At 46.4% G+C, this 16,816-nt stretch overlaps 1 protein-coding gene across 3 annotated transcripts in view; it reads right to left on the bottom strand.

Moving 5' to 3' along the window:
- Positions 1–16,816, bottom strand: part of ANTXR1 (ANTXR cell adhesion molecule 1) — a 292,266-nt gene that overhangs the window by 78,576 nt on the left and 196,874 nt on the right. Inside the window, exon 18 of one of the 3 annotated variants that reach the window (XM_060117937.1) lies at positions 704–1,649. The exons of the other annotated variants lie outside the window; for them this stretch is intronic. Coding sequence (XP_059973920.1) covers positions 1,641–1,649 — 9 coding nt within the window. The 3' untranslated portion in view covers positions 704–1,640. Of the gene's footprint in view, positions 1–703; positions 1,650–16,816 lie in introns of those variants that run through there. 3 annotated transcript variants of the gene reach the window in all.

Raw genomic sequence — 16,816 nt, 5'->3', positions numbered from 1 at the left:
AATGTATGCACAAGCATGAAAGAAATACATCTGGGCATTCAACAGAGTGTTAAGAGACGGGGTCTGGCAAACCCGCCGAGCCGTGTGCTTCCGTAGCATGAGCTTTTCCAAGGTGCGACTCTGGCAGGGCCACTGGCCTTTGCAGAAGGGAACTAAGGTGGTGGAATGGACTGACATCTCACCAAGGATGGGCACTTTTGGAAGATGTCTGTTTCACCTCGTTTATAGCATACCATATTTTGTTTGGCAGTTTTTCAGTGTATAGAAAAGAAAATAAAGGAAGGTCTGGTCCCATCAGAAAAACAGGTTTGTTAAAAGGGGCGGCCGTTTTTGTGTGAGTTAGAAGCACAAAGCAGACGTGGGGATGTTTCTTGCGTCTCCACCTCAGGCAGCTGGCCATTTGGCTGAGAAAGAGATCACAGACTCCCTGGCCAGGGAGGCAGTGCTTAAAGCGGTCCAGGAAGTGAGTGCCCAAGGCTACAAAGTCAAGGTTTAAGCCCAAATTCAAGGCTCAAGCTGCTCTGTGAGTTTCAGGCCCCTCCTGTGTAAAAGGAAGGCACCAGCTTTAGGGAAAGGACTCTTAGGGCAACAGCTTTAGGGTTAATTTGTTATTTATTTATTTTGTTATTTATTTTGTTTAACATTTAGTACTAATTGTATATTGTATTATGTTGTGTACAGAACACAACAAAGAAAGGGATACATATGTTGTTTTAATAGTGTAATTATATATCTAATTATCATATTAATTATTATTAAGATGTAAGTTAGGTTAAGGGGTCACAGTTGGGGCCATTCTCAGGTATGGCACCTCCAGTTAGAGCTGGTGCCCTGCAGTTGGGGACTGGCCTTTAGCAACGTGGGCCTGGGGACAGGCCCCCCTCCCTGGGGGCTGGTGGTCATAGAAGGAGAACCTCATGGATCTTCTTTTCTGCAAAGTAGACGAGGTGCCTTCCCCGGCTTTGCATCCCTGCCCCCCGCACTCGGCAAAAGTGCTATGTCTGAGATCTTGGTGGACTCTCTTTCCCTCTGTCACCTCCGTGCTCTTCTCTCCTCTTCTTCCAATGTCTGAAATCTTGGAGGACTCTCTTTCCCTCTGTCAGCTCCGCGCTCTTCTCTCCTCTTCTTCCAATGTCTGAAATCTTGGAGGACTCTTCTTCCACCTCTGCTTCCCCGGCCTCCTTCTCCCTGGCCTCTTTCCTTGTCCTTCTCAACCGCCTTCCTGCCTCTCCTCTTGTTGAGCACTTATCCCATGTGAGGTGTTCGAGATGGAAAGGGGGAGAAACCAGCTATGAAATGCTGAATGAGTGGGACACGAACGAATGTGATGATGGCTCAGAGGCAGACGGTCTTTCCGAGCCCTGAGAGGGACTGGCAGAGCTTTCTAGAGGAGATAGGACTTGTGTTGAGTTACAGTGAGAGGACAGGAAAGGCCAGGATAATTTGGGCTGCGGCGTGATGTGAGTGGAGGTCCTGATGCTAGAATACATAAGGCCTGTTGGCTGAAACAATGTCTCAAAGGGCAGGCTGCTTTGTGCAGGACGCGAGGAGAGGCAGGCAGAGTCTGACCGGCTGTGTGGGGCTATGCTGCTAGCGCTGCTGCGTAGCCCAGCCTTTCCCAAAGTGCCTTCCACAGGGCGCTAGTGATGCTGTATAAAAACAGAGCAGTCATTTTCAAGTTTGGGAAATGCTGCATGATATATCCTTCCCCTTTGGAGACCCCCAGTGCCATTGGTTCATGAAAGCATCTTTCAGGTCTTGCAGATAAAAAAAAAACAAAAAACCTTTTTCACATTGTTAAGTGCAGCGTTTCCCAAACTTATTTGACACTTATGAGCAGCTGGGGAATAAGCGTCCAGAAAACGCATCTGTGTGCAGGCAGGGGGAGCCAGTGAAGGTTTCAGAGGGGGTGTAGTTCATTGCCGTCAAGGAATCAGAACTCCCTCACATCAGCGAGGGGGGTGAGGGGTGTATGCAGACGTGCCAAACACCTGCCGCTGCGGTTGATCCCCCTCTGTTTTCCTGGGGGAAGACTGGCTGTCTGGTAGGTGAGGGAGGGAGAGTTCTCATTCCTTAGCACTGAAAGCATTAATGAAGGCTCAAAGCGCACGCCAAGAAAATGTTCTCGCTGGCCGGAGAAGGGGTTGCATATACATATGCACGCACGTGTAAACTTGCTGACTGGCGACCCTGTTGGTCTCCTTGGTTTTTTTGTTTAGCCAAAGCCTGAGCATCCTCAAAGGAAAAGCTGAATTCATACCTCCTCTCTGCAGTCTTTTCAGACCAAGCCTGGCCTCTGGCTTACCCCCTCCACCCATGATCTCTCTCTTCTTCTTTTTACTGTCAGCTGTGAACAATCACTTTCTGACACACCACCTGGTATCTTCCCCATCTCCTCGGTCCCCTATTCAGGAGTGCCTACCCCTTGCTGTGCCCCAGCGTGCATGGGACATTGGCTGATGATTGGCATCTATGGCAACGCATTCTGGTTTTTCAGTCTCCAAATGGCAGCAGGGTAAATGAATGTGCAAATGACTCATCTTCCCGCCAGCCCCCAAACGAGACAGAACAGAATCACTTCACTTGTATTTCTGTTGAAGCGATTCTGGACTACAGCAAGGTCTCATTGTTCATCTCCACGTGATTCTAAAGGTCACCATGAACAGTCAAGAAGGTCACAGCTAGGCACGACAATGAATCAACAAAGCAAAACCAAAGGGTGACAAACAAATGGCACCCTGCTGGACTTTCATTCTGCTTTCTGGGCATTACTGAGAGGTCACTCCTGGGTGAAGGGAATTGGAATTCCCAGGGCAGAGTGTGCTGGGAAGGACACTACAGGAGGTGGAGGGGACTGGAGGGACTGTCAGGTCAAAAGAGGGATGAGGCGGCCATCAGCCAGTCTCATCAGCTGTATCTCCATAATACTTTCAGAATCCATCCACTCCTGGCCATTTCCTCTCCATCCTTTTGCAGGTCACCACCACTGCCTCTCCCCCAGGGCTGTTGCAACCAGCTCCTCACTGGTCTCCCGGTTTCCACTCTGGAGCCCCTACAATCCATTCTCCCCCTTGCATCAAGGGCAGTCTTGGTAGAACGTGAATTACATCACGTCCCTCCTCTGCTGACCCACCACTCCATGCAGCCTTCCTGTTACACACAGGGTAACATCCAACCCCTGGTTTACAAGCCCTGCCTGCCTTGGCCCCTGCCCTCCCGTCTCCCATGGCACTTGACTGGCGCTGGCCTCTAACGTCCTCCAACAAGCCACACTCTCTCCAGCCATGCAGGCTTTGCACTGTTGTTCCTCCCCTGATCTTGACATGGCCAGTTCCTGCTTGTCATTCAGACCTCACCTTCAATGTCACCTCTCCAGTGCCCACCTCTCCAAAGAGAGGGCTTTTCTGACCACACAGGTAGGTATCTATTCTCTTTCTGTCCCACCACCCTACTTTAATTCTTGGTGTAGCACTTAACACTTGGGTGCTGTGAACCCTACAGTGCAGACTCCATGGAGGGACCATGGCCTCATGGTTCACTGGGCCTTAGCCCGACAAATAAATGTGATGAATGAATAAATGCTAGCTTTCCCATGTATCAGCCTAAGCTCTTGGGTCCTCTGTGAAGCGAAGTTACTCCTCTGTAAAATGGGAATGAGAACACCTACAACAAAGGGTTCTCAGAGGAAATGCATTAAAAATTATTACACATTATGAGGCTCCTGGGAGATGTTAGTTATTATTTCCCAAGTCAAGTCTCTTTCCTTTTTGGTAAAATGGGGACAATATTCGCTTTCTAGGAATCTGTCAAAGATAAAGTAAAGCAGATAATCCAATAAATGTATAAATATTTAGAACAAAGTTTTAAATGCAACAGGCCCTTTCTTCCGTGTGAAGGTAGTGGAGGGAAGCTTAAAAACAAAACCTTTCATGTTGGTTTGGAGCATGCAAGACTTTTGGCTACAAACAAGAAGCCTGGGACAGGAACAGGCCCAGAAAGGCAAAAAGTCACAGCTGATCTAACAGAAACCCAGGAAGGACAGAAGTGACCCATAACCCTGAATTTCTCCTTGTGTCTACAAAATAGAAACGGAAGAGTAAGGGCCTGTATGAAATCACGCTGTCCCTCTTCTCACAAGTGCCTTCCAGGCTAGTCCTCTAGGCCAGCACAGCTAACAGAAATGTCACACAAACCACATGGGTGATCTTCAGCTTTCTATTAGCCACATTTGTAAAACATAGAGAAATGGGTGAGATCAAATTTTTTATTTTATTTTTTTGCGGTACGCGGGCCTCTCACTGCTGTGGCCTCTCCCGTTGCGGAGCACAGGCTCCGGATGTGCAGGCTCAGTGGCCATGGCTCACAGGCCCAGCCGCTCCGTGGCCTGTGGGATCTTCCTGGACCGGGGCATGAACCCGTGTCCCCTGCATCGGCAGGCAGACTCTCAACCACTGCGCCACCAGGGAAGCCCGAGATCAATTTTAATAATATTATCTTATTGAACCCAGTAGATCCAGAATGTTATCATTTCAACATGTGATCAAATAAAAATGACTAAAGAGTTATTTCACATTCTGTTTCTCATGCAACATCTTTGAAAATCCTTTCACACGTACAGGATGTGACATTTCTGACTAGTTACATTTCAAGTTCTCAATAGCCATGTGTGGCTAGGGGCTTCCTTGTGGGATAGTGCAGCCCTAGACTTTACTTTTGAGGTGTTCAAGATCTTTTGCTACTTGTAGGGCTGAAAGGGAAGGTCACAAATAATTTTGTAAACCATGACTCCATTTGTAATCCCACTAAGTTGCCTACTGTTATTCCACAGCTGAAGAAAAGTCCTAGTTGACCCTTCCACTGGCCAGTGAAGAGCCTAAAATAAAATTTATTTTAAGACTTTAAATTATTGGGTTAGCCAAAAAGTTCGTTCGGGTTTTTCCCTAAGATGCTACAGAAAACCCGAACGAACTTTTTGGCCAGCCCCATAAATTCCTGTCATGGAAATTCATTTCCTTCCGATCTCCATAGACTCTTTAAGACATGTAAAACTATTTGAAACTGTGCCTGTCTGTCTGTCTGTCTGTCTGTCTATCTACCTCTCCTCTGGAAGTGATAATTAGGAAGCTTACTCATTTAAAATCAAATCATGTCCCTTTCCTCTCACCCTGTGTTTCAGGGGAAGATTTATGAGAAGCTGTGTTCCTTCAAGGTGGGACAGTTTGGTCCATGGTTTGCAAAGCTAGAGAATTTCAATAATCAAACTGTTGCCTTTAAAAAATATCAAACTGGGAAATGGGTTAGAACTAAACACATCAGTGGAATGAGCTTAAGGGCGCAAGAAAATTATTATGGAGTAAATTTACCCAAAAATCATTGTTCTCCTTTGACTCATAAATCAATTATAGAGTCTTGGACTTTTTGGACATACATCGGTGAGTTTTACAAAGGACAGGCATCAAAGCCTGGCTGGGGAGGAACAGTTCCTGTGGGACAGGAACAGGCCCAGAAAGGCAAAAAGTCACAGCTGATCTAACAGAAAACCAGGAAGGACAGAAGTGACCCATAACTCTGAAATTCTCCTTGTGTCTACAAAATAGAAACGGTCAGAAGAGTCAGGACCTGTATGAAATCACGCTGTCCCTCTTCTCACAAGTGCCTTCCAGGCTAGTCCTCTAGGACAGCACAGCTAACAGAAATGTCACACAAACCACATGGGTGATCTTCAGCTGATCTGAGGATCCAAACAATCGTTTCAGCATTAGTGTTTACAGTAATTTGAGAGCCCAGCAACATTCCTGGGTGAAACTGGAGTTTTCATGCAGGCAGGTTAAGTCTTTTGGAAGCCTCCATCCATGTTGCTTATTAGTGGCCTGGTATGGGATGCAGTCATGTGGGTTGTTGGCGTGTGTGATGCTAATTACTTGTAAGGCCTAGTTTTTGCTAGGAGCATCTGTTTGGAATCATTAGCAAACACATTTTCAACTTTAGGCCACCAACAGAGGATCTAGTGCAGAACAAGCTAGTGTAGCTTAAGGGAGTGCAGTGGGGACCATGGGCTGTGGGGAGTTCTCCTTGCTTATTCCTGGTTTGGAGGGATGCTAACTGTTTACAAGCACAGAAGGTGGCCTCAGTTCTGCGGTTACCTCAGCCATCTCTGGAGGACCACATGGCATTCCCTGGGCCTGTAGACACGGTGGGGCGTTGAGGCCATGGCTGCATAAATTCTGGTAAGTTCGTTCCCAAAACCAATGGGAAAATACTCACTATCCTTTCCATTTCTCTCTGCCTCCATGCCTGAGAAACCCAACCCTGCTTGGTCAGAACTACTTCCCTTGCTAGAAAGAGAAAGAAGGGGAACACTGTCTTGTATAACAACAGGGATGATTCCACAGTGGACTTTCCCATGGGCCCACTTTTATTAATTATCCCACTAAGGGGCATGGATGTCTGTTATGATGTCCAATTTTCCAGACTCTGTGACATTTAAGAGTTTCCCATTACAAATCACCTTGAGTGAGCAGTAGAGAATATGGAAAAGCTTACACAAGATTTTCTCCCATTTAGAGCTTGTATTCAAGTTGGAGTTGCAGAGGCCTTGGCAAGTAGGTACGCCAGGGATTGCGGCCAGTGCCTGGGTGTCAGTGGCCAGGGCCACTCTGTTTAATGGGGTGACCCAATCCAGATGTTTGGGGGATGCAGGAATTCACAAAGGTGATGAAAGCTAGTGGAGTGGGTGCCCCCAAAACTAACTCTGCTGTCACTGTGGATTCTGAACATAACTCTGCCCTCGATGGTCTTGGCCAAAAGAAAAAATGGAAAAACACTAAAACATTAAACAAGTATCACAAGAATGAACTTATAAAGTGAGACTAGTAAAGTCAGAGAGTTGTTTATCTCTCAAACTTTCTATTTCAGACAATTTAAAAGAAAAGTCAAAGTTATTAATAAACGGCAATACCAAAAATTATGAATTGCAATTATAATGAAAGTTTGTTTGAATAACCCTTAAAGTTTGTCTGAAGATGCCCCTAGAAGACAGTGTGAACCCTCTCTCTTTATTAAAGGCAGTTTTTTTTTTTTGAGACATCTTTGCCCACTACTGAAATGTGGTTGCCTATGAAGGGAACATGATAAAAGTTTACAAACACCTGGGGGTTGCAGAAAAAGTCATAATCCCTAGCACAAGAAAATAAATTGAGCCATGTCCTCAGTGCTGTGAGGGAAAGTAAAAAGAAAAAAAAGGAGCCATAGTCCCTTTCCACAAATCATTTACGGCTTACTCAGGGAGTGAAACATCAGTACTGGCTTTAAATTAAAATGGTGTGAAATTTTGTGGCAGTAGCTGTGAGCACAGGAGGAGGGAGGGGCCAGGCAATGAGCAAGAATCAGGGAAGAGCCTCGGAAGGCTGAGGGCTGGGTACCTGAAAGATGTGAGCAGACAAAAGGGTGGAGAAGGCAGAGTTCGGAGGTGGGGTATGACTGCTTTCCTCTCCCCCACTCCATTGTCAGCCTAGGCCTCCTCTCGCAGGTCCTCTCATCTGGGCCTTCACACATGCTGTTCCTTCTAACCAAAAGGCCTTTGCCTCACTTTGCCAGAAGAGCTCATCCTTTAGGTCTCAGCCCAATGGTTTCTTCTTTTCAAAGTCTTCCCTGGTCCCCTAGTCTGGGTTAAATCTCCTTGCTCTACGTTCTCATGGAACCTCAAATGCTCCCCATACTTCCATACCACTTATTACATTAAGTTCTAGTTTAGTGCTTTTCTGAGTACTCTGATGTACACCCCACAAAGGCAAGGGCTTTGCTTCGTTCATGCTAAATCCCTGCTGCCTAGCATGGTACCTGCGGTAGGGTAGGAGCTCAAGACCTATTTGTCGAATGCGTGGGTGTACTCTGTCTTAGACACAGTGTTGGTGGTAAAGGGGGAGGTAGGCAGAGGTGGAATCAGGGAGAGAAAATATGAGGTAACTTGGGAACACAGCACACTGCATGGGAGGGCAGGTCACTGTGGGAGGGCAATTGGCAGGTATGTCATCTTGGGCAGGGTATAAAAATGGAACAGTGTTGGGAGGTGGGAAAAGGTAGGAGGACAAGAAAGAAGGAGATTGGGTGGCAGGGACCAGCTCTACCTTCCAAAATTCGGCCTAGTTTACCTTTTCTTTAAGAGATCAAGCCCCCCACCCTCTTCTCCTGGCCTGGGGTGAGGACTCAAGGAGAGCCAGGCAGTGTAGGGCTGGTGGGTTCTGGTCTTGCCACTTTCACTAATTCCCTTTGTGACCTTGAATGGAGCAAGGGTCTTCTTATGAGAGCATTAATCTTCCTAATATGAAAATAGGACATAAGTAAGGTAGTGATGGGGAGCAACTGAGAAAATGTACTTGGGAGTGTTTAGAGGTCTCTCCATCACCTTTCTGGACCTCTATTTCCTTACCTTGAACGTGAAAGGACTGGGATCATGAGGAATCCCCAATCCGTTCCTGAGACTGGGAGTCAGGTTGAGGTGGGGTGGTCATGGGGATGACGGGAGAAGACGGGCATGCGTGTGGATGTCTACAGCAGGCTGGCTCTTCTCCACACTGTGAGTTCTGGAAGGTGATCTCCTAAGTCAGATTCTGCCATCTAAGACTCAACCCAACAATTTCGGGCCAGAACAGAACTCTCCACCAGCCTGGGTTAGAATTAATCTCAATTGAGGTTTATTGCAGAGCTGTAGATCCCCTAGAGATGATCTTTTCCAATGCCCTCAGCTGGAGGAGCAGGCCCATGGCAGCCAAGTGGCTAGACATAAACATCACATTGGAACAAAGTAGAAAACTTCCTACAATGTTACACACTTGGGTGAAATTTTGACCCTAGAATCAAGCCCGACCTCCCTCAATCCTGACTCTGTTTGGAAGGGAAAAAATGAGATCAGAGAATTTCAAGAGGGGTGTCTTTATTACCCAGCCCTGCCTTGTCCTGCCCCTAGTATTTAATTCTCCTCTGTTTGCTCTTTGCAACTTGATACCAGATCTTGACCTTCTGTTGCTGCAGCTGTTTGGGAGATGAGGCAATTTAAAGGTGAAAGTCATCAGCGAAGCTATAAAATGGTGATGATGATGAGTATGGAAGTGTGTATGGGTGTGGAAAAAGAGGGTTAGATTATGGGGGATTGGAAGAGGAGGGAGAGACTTCAACCACATCAGTTGCCTTCACATCTATTTATTTAAAGAGACCTCTTGCTGGGAGCAGGAAGTGGTGCAAAAAAAAAAAAAAAAAAAACAACTCAAGATGGTATATTTTGCAGCATCAACTTTGGGTTTAACTTCTCTGAAAAAAGTTAACTTTGCAGGTTTTGGGTACAGTTTGGTTTCTGCTGTGGACAGAGGATGTCTTGAACGTTTTCTGTTGTAAATTCAGGCAAGCCAAGAATTCTAAGTCCTCATGTTCCTCTCCAATGAGACAGTGAAGGAGAGACTTCCAAGGGTGAGAACTGAATAAATTCTACTGAGAATTCAAACATCCAGGGGAGGGGCTCTGACAAAACAAATCACACCCTCTCGCATTTCCTACGATTTGCTTTTTTTCCCTTTATCTTAAATGATCTACTCGTACAAAAGTTTATGAAAGGTCAGAAGTCAGTGGCTAGCAAATGGGACTTGCTCTCCAGATCCGTTGGGGACTTACAGCCTGGTGTCAGGCACCAATAGACATTTTGAAGATCCCTGTTTACTCAAAGTATAAACCAATATATTCTATGCAAACTTTATTTTTCCCTATGTTTAGATAGAAATGTTTACTTTTCCAGTGGTTCTGTGAATTGAATTAAAGAACAGAGTGACTAAGAAAAGACTCAATATAAAGCTTATTATCTATTGTGCAAGAAGGAACTGACCTTCACATAAAGATTTTAATACAATAACTTGATTCTTTTGGTCGTTGCTGATTTAAATATGAGAGATGAATTCTGAGAAGAAGTTTTCCACACATGTTGAGATCTAACTAAACTTCTCTGAAATCAATTGCAGTTTTCAGGGGAAAGAAGGGAAGAAAATGAACTCCCATCTATTTGAATTATTTTCACTTGTCATTTTATTTCATCCTGACAACACCTACAAAAGTAGGGATTACTGGATCACTTTGACGCATGAGGAAACTGAAGCTCAGTGAGGCTGATTTGTAGTGTAACGGAGGTTACCAGGCAGTGCTGGGAATTTAACTTGGGTCCCTCAAGGTGAAAACGATCCTCTCTTTCTCCATGTTATGCTGCAACCAGTTTCAGAGAGTGCCACCTTCATCTATGTCTTTTTATTCCTGATGTCACCATTTACATTCAAGCCTCCTGATCCATGCTTAGACCGTTACCATAGCCCATTAACGATTTACCAACACATTACATTCATAGAGTTCTTGAGCTTGGTAGAACAATGTTAACATGACTGTTCTGCAAGACAAAGATGCCTATGGCCAATTTTCCTATATACATTAAAAACAATTAAAAACTCTATTAATATCTAGTCAAACCAGAGCTTTGCAAAACTTCTGAGAAAATCTGTGTGCAATTAAATGTCTTAAAATACAATATAATTTGGCACTCTAGGGGCTTCCCTGGTGGCGCAGTGGTTAAGAATCGGTCTGCCAACGCAGGGGACACGGGTCCGATCCCTGGTCCGGGAAGATCCCACATGCTGTGGAGCAACTAAGCCTGTGCGCCACAACTATTGAGTCTGTGCTCTAGAGACCGTGAGCCACAACTACTGAGCCTGCATGCCACAACTCCTGAAGCCCGGGCGCCTGAGCCCGTGCTCCACAACAAGAGAAGCCACCGCAATGAGAAGCCCGCGCACTGCAAAGAAGAGTAGCCCCCGCTCGCCACAACTAGAGAAAGCCCATGCACAGCAAAAAAGACCCAATGCAGCTGAAAATAAATAAATTTAAAAAAATACCTTTAATTTGGCACTTTAATATTTATCGCAGATGAAGATTAGCTCAAAATGGCTATAGTCTAAATTTTTTACTCTGATCATCAGGGTGGTAAAATCTCATCCTTGTTCCCCCTCCAGCCTTATGAGGTACACTCATCCCTTGCACTCCATCCTGAGATGTTTCCTTTCACTCCGCAGGTTGGCCTTTATGGGCTGCAAGCTGGTCCTGGAAACCTGCTACCTTGACGTTTCTACATCCTGTCTGTTGACTAAGTCCCGACTTCCCTCCAAAGCCCAATTCAAGTCCTACCAGTCCTGGAGAAGGTATCCCATCCTCTCAGGCTGCCAGGGATTGCCCTTCCTCTGTGGCTCTCATTCCCTTCAGCTCTCTCTCGGTCTACCCCGGGAACTACCTTGACCGCCATCTCTTCTATCTCCTCAACCAGCCATCTGTTCTTTGAGGTCTCATGCTTGTCTACCTTTTCCATGGAGCCCTTCCCAGCACTGTCAGCAGTATTTGCTAATAAGGAGCATACTTAATTAGTTGAGTAAACATCTCCTGCTCTTGGGTTTGCTCTGCTCATTTTATTTTCACTGATCAGTGCTGTCAGAACAGAGGAGTTTACTAGAGATGCTGTGAAGAAAATTCAGAGGAAAACTGACACGAGGAGTCTCAAAGGCAAAAGGTTTTTCTGTGAAAGGGAAATAATTGATAAGAGCTGCAGGATCAGGTGAACTTTCCACAGAATGTCAACCAACCGACTGTGTGTATTCTGGATGCTGGGACTTGCCCAAGTCATCAATTTTCACCACGTTGTTGGGGGGTGTCTTAGAATGTGCTGATATTTATGCAGTTGGATCTGTTGTTTCACCAACAAGCAGTTCAAATGGGGATGTTCATGTCTTTACACAGACACCCATGTGCTTTAAAATTGCCAGTATTCAAGAAAGAATGTCTTAGCACAGATAAAACAGTGGCTTTAATGATTTTAATTGCCTAGTAATTTGAAAATTTGTTTCCCCCTTATGCTTATAGGGATAACATTCAATGAAAGAATTAGACACTAAGTTATACACATGTATGATTACAACTGAATAAAGAATAATAATACAGGTTAAAAACTCTATTAACTATGTAAACGCTTTTTTAGTGAGTACAAGAAATGCTGGAAAGGATGTTATGAGGAATGGCAAAATTGGGGCAACCCACTGGATGGGGCAATATTTTCAGAGGTATCTAAAGCAATCCTTGGGAGGAAATGAATTGCTTTCTATTTTCAAATGATGGGGGTCATCACTAGCTCACATGGTGCCTTTGTGTGAATCAGGAAAAGGCACCCCTTTCTGAGGTAGGATGCATGCCTGTCCCAGGGAGGTTGACCTGCCCAGTGGTGTTCAGGGTGGACCTCTGTCACAGGGCATGGCCTGCACATCTAGGTGCCTGTGTGCCCAGCAAACAATTCTTTGGAAAGTGGAAGTGATCTTAAAGAACAGAGTGACCTGAAGAGTAATCCCGCTAGCACTTGGTAGAGCAAGGGACTAACTCCAGAATTGTTGATTTAACTTAATCCTGATCAAGAATATTTATTGATGGCTTCGTCTATGAAACATAGGGCTATGCCACAGTATTTTTTTTTTTTTTTTTTTTTTTGCGGTACGCGGGCCTCTCACTGTTGTGGTCTCTCCCATTGTGGAGCACAGGCTCCGGATGCGCAGGCTCAGCGGCCATGGCTCACGGGCCCAGCCACTCCGCGGCATGTGGGATCTTCCCAGACCGGGGCACAAACCCGTGTCCCCTGCATCGGCAGGCAGACTCTCAACCACTGCGCCACCAGGGAAGCCCCATGCCATAGTATTTATATATGACAAGGATCCCACTCTTAAGTAGCCAGTTATAACCTGGTATAAAACTAGTTTATTGGTACTTGTTAGATATTATGGTATTAACTTATTGGAGAAGTGGGAGGCCTCCATTAGCAAAACAAAACAAAACAAAAACAAAACAAAATTTCCCAAAGCAGTTACCACTGCTCTTTAGATGTCATGGGTAGAGAAGATCATTATTTCCATTCTGCCACCAAGGAATATAACATACAGCAATATAGACAAGGGACCAACAGTGGGTTCTCTTGGGGGTGGAGTTTTGAAGTGAATTGCTTGTAACATTGCATCCCAAATTACCATGTTTCTTGCATGAAGTGGAGACACCCACCCTGGAACTGAAGAAAGTGCTGATGTGTGGGAGGGATGGGATTCCAAAGGTGGGGCTGGTTTCCTCTCCTCACTTTACCTTCACCTGTCCCACTCGGCTAGCCTATCACAGGGAAGACAGAGGCCATCGATTGGGTGCCTCAGCTTCCTGCCCTCTCACCCATACCTGAGAGCCCATCTTGGGTTCTGCCCCCCAGATCACTAAGGAAGAGTGTCATTTCCTAGGCTGTAGGTCATCTAAGTCCTCCTAGGGGCTCCTGCCCTCCATCAATGAGCTCTTCAGCCTCTTGCCCTCCTGGGCTTCTGTCATGAGCACTTAATCATTCTCAAGCCCTTCATCCTAACCAAACAAAGAGCTTCTTTCAACTCCAGCTCTCCTCCAGCTACTGCTTTGGCTCTCCCTTCCCATTTTCCACTAAGCTTCACTCCTGCCCCCATCATTGCACTGAACCTAGGTCACCAAGGCCACGAGGACCTTGTTACTGCTAATCTAATGAGAGGACTTGTCGGCTTGCATCTAAATTTCCCATACTTGACCCCGTTGACCCCACCCTCCTCCGTGATGTACCATCTTCCCTTGGCTTCCATGACCCCAGACTCTCCTGTCACACCTGCTCTTTCTCTGGCTGGTCCTTCTTAGTTTCCTTTTTCTTCTCCTTTTTCTTTCCCCACCTCGACTCAAAGGATGTGACCCTGGGGGTTCAGCACTTAACCTATTTCCCTTCTCTCTCTCCATACTCTCCCTGGGCTCTGCATCTATTCACACTGGTCTCAACCGCCATGCTGATGATGTCCAAATCCTTGCCTCCAGCTCAGAACTCTCACCAGAGCAAAACTGCCTCCTGCACAGATTGGGCGATACAAGTGGGCATCTAGGTACTGCAGGTGCCCACGCTGCGTGTATATGACTCCAAGAGTGAGCAGCTCCTGAAAGTTTGTGCTCTAGATGCTCCGTGGTACCTCAAACTTGATAAGTTAAAAAGCTAAGTCCTCATCTTCGCTCCCAAAGCTCTTCCTGTGCCCCCATCCTGGTGAACGACATCACAGCCGGCTCAGATCAAAACCTGGAGGTCCTCCTTGACAGCCCCCTCTCTCATCCTCCACACCAGCCAGTTACCAAATCCAGTCATTCTGTTTCCACAGCCTCTCCTGAATCCAGACTCTTTCCTCCTTCTGCCACCGCCTCTGGTCAGGATGCCACCCTCTCCACGCTGCAGCCAGCATGACTTTTCTAAAACACAATCTGACCACAACTCTGCCTAAAACACTTGGCGGTGATTCTCCACTGTCCCCAGAGTGGGCTCCATGACCAGCAGCCATGCTGTCCCCTCTCCCCGCTCCTCTGCTGGCTGCCTCGCACTGTCCTCCACCAAGCCCCGCTCCTCATGTCCCCCGAAGGAGCCACAGGCCACCTCCAGATCCTTGCTCAAGCTTCCCTCTCACAGAAGAGCCTCCCTCCACTACTCTCCTCTGGTCTCAGCCTAAATGCCACTTCTAGAAGTCAGTTTTGACACCAAGGCTGGTGAAATGCCCTTCCTGGGCATACTCCCCCCACCTCTCACATTCACCACAGAGCCTTTCACACAGGATGGTGTTTGGGGCCTTAACAGTTTGTCCCTGCTCCTCAAGGGAAGGGACACAGCTTACTAATGGATGAGCAGCCAGCACAGACTCAGTGCTCATCTCATAGAAGGTGTTCAGCCAGTATCTGCTGAACGCATGAAGGATTTAAGGAATTCTGAGTGTGGACTTCAATCTGACCCCCTGGGCCCCTTCCCAACTGTGTGCCCTTGGGAGAGTTAACAACCTCCCCTGAGTCTCAGTTTCTGCTCTGTAAAATGGATTTGGTCTTGTGAATGGATTTGTGCTTCTATAACCATCTGCAATCAGTATGATGCTTGATGCTCTCATCTCTTTCAACTCATACGCTGAACTCCAGGAAGCCAGAATGAAGTTCTACTCTAGTTGGCATCCCTGGTGTCCAGCCCAGTGATGGGTTCTTAGCGGGGGCACAATAGATGAAATTTGATGAAAGGATGTTTGAGGGAAGGCAGCCAAGGGAAAGAAGGAAGAGGTAGTGCAGGGAATGTGGAGAAGGGAGAAAGGAGAGGGAAACAGAGTGTAGACACTTTCTCTGAGTCTGCTTATGTTCCAGGAGGCTCATCTGCTTTCGAAGGACTGGGCTGAGGATGCTCTCTCCCCTTGGAGATAACCTGCCTGGATCATTCTCGCCTCTGCAACAGTAGGGAGCCACAGGGACCCATGTGACCGGCTCAGCTCCCTTATTGGAAACAGCTGTCCAGATGGCAGCCCTGGGGCTGGAGCTCTGGTAGAGGATTTCACAACCTCCAGGGCTGTGCTTCAGATGAGTTTCAAACATTGTTTATGTACGTCTATGTGTGCGTTTCCTGGGTCTCTTCTGATTGCAATGAGGCCCAGCCTTGCAAAAAAAGCTCAGAGTGTGCCTTAGTATTTTGTTCTTGCTGATAGTAATGGAATGTACCAGCCTCCCAATGCCAGATCTGGGAGAAACCAAGGAGCTGAAAACAAAGAAGACATCCAACCCCAGTGGCTCCTCCCAGAGCACATGAAGGGGGTGGGGCATTAAAGCTGGGGAGGGTTTAGGCGGGTTGATATTGTGACTGAATTCCATCCAGAAAAGACATACGAGGCAGAGTTATATTTTCTCTTTTCCATCCTCTTTACCCAAGCAGTAACAATATTGTAGCGGGCAGGATCTATGTTTACCATCTTCCAGAGAAGAAAGGGACTGCTGTGAGCACATAAAGATTGTAATCATCCATTTCCCTTATGCCTATGAGACACAGGCATAGAGTTTTTGAAGGGATGTGGAGAGTTGCCTTCAAATTGTTCCAGGAAGGAAAGAAAAGATGCTGCTTGGGATGAGAAACTGGACCAGATCACTGATTCTCAACTCCAGTTGCACATTAGAATAACCTGGGGAGCTTTTAAAATCCCAGTATCCAGACTTCATCGCAGACAAATTAAACAGAACCTTTGGGGTGGGATCCTGGCATCAGGGCTTTAAAGTGCCCCAGGTAATCACAACACGCAGGTTGAAAATCACTGGATTCTGTGAACTCTGATCTCTGAAGCTCCCTTACATTTCTGGGTTTGAAATTAGTAATCTAGGAACAAAACTGTCTGCAGCTGGCAAGATTTCCCTACAATTGGTTGGGACTTAATATTTAGGCTTCAGCTAGAGTTGTCACCAATCATGTCAATAGGCGTTCTGTGGAGAAACATAGGAAGGTAGTGGTCGGTGGTCAAATAAGCACAGAAAGGTTGACTTCAAATCCCAAGCAGTCAGGGTTAGAGGGATTTTGATGGACATCTTGTTCCATTTATCTCACTGGTTTCCCCAGACCAGCAGCATCAGCATCACCTGGGAGCTTGTTGGAAATGCTAGTTCCCAGGCCCCACCCCAGACCTGCTAAGTCAGAAACTGTGAGAGTGGGATCCAGCTACCTGGGTTTTAACAAAACTTCTGGGTGACTCTGTGCTCAAGTTTGAGAACCAGTGATCTGCTGCAGGAATCCTCTACTATATCCTGGCCCAGTGGTTTAACTGATTTTATCCCTGTTTGGTAACATGGAGCAAGCCCAGTAATCCCTGGGGAAGCCCATTTGTTATTGAAATTTGTCCTTCAATTCTTTAGATGAAATATAACCGTAACGTCTACA

Source organism: Mesoplodon densirostris, chromosome 14, assembly GCF_025265405.1.
Source record: "Mesoplodon densirostris isolate mMesDen1 chromosome 14, mMesDen1 primary haplotype, whole genome shotgun sequence".
NCBI classification, from domain to species: domain Eukaryota; kingdom Metazoa; phylum Chordata; class Mammalia; order Artiodactyla; family Ziphiidae; genus Mesoplodon; species Mesoplodon densirostris.
Note: the sequence above shows the minus strand (reverse complement) of the source record. Positions and strands in the feature narration are given on the sequence as shown.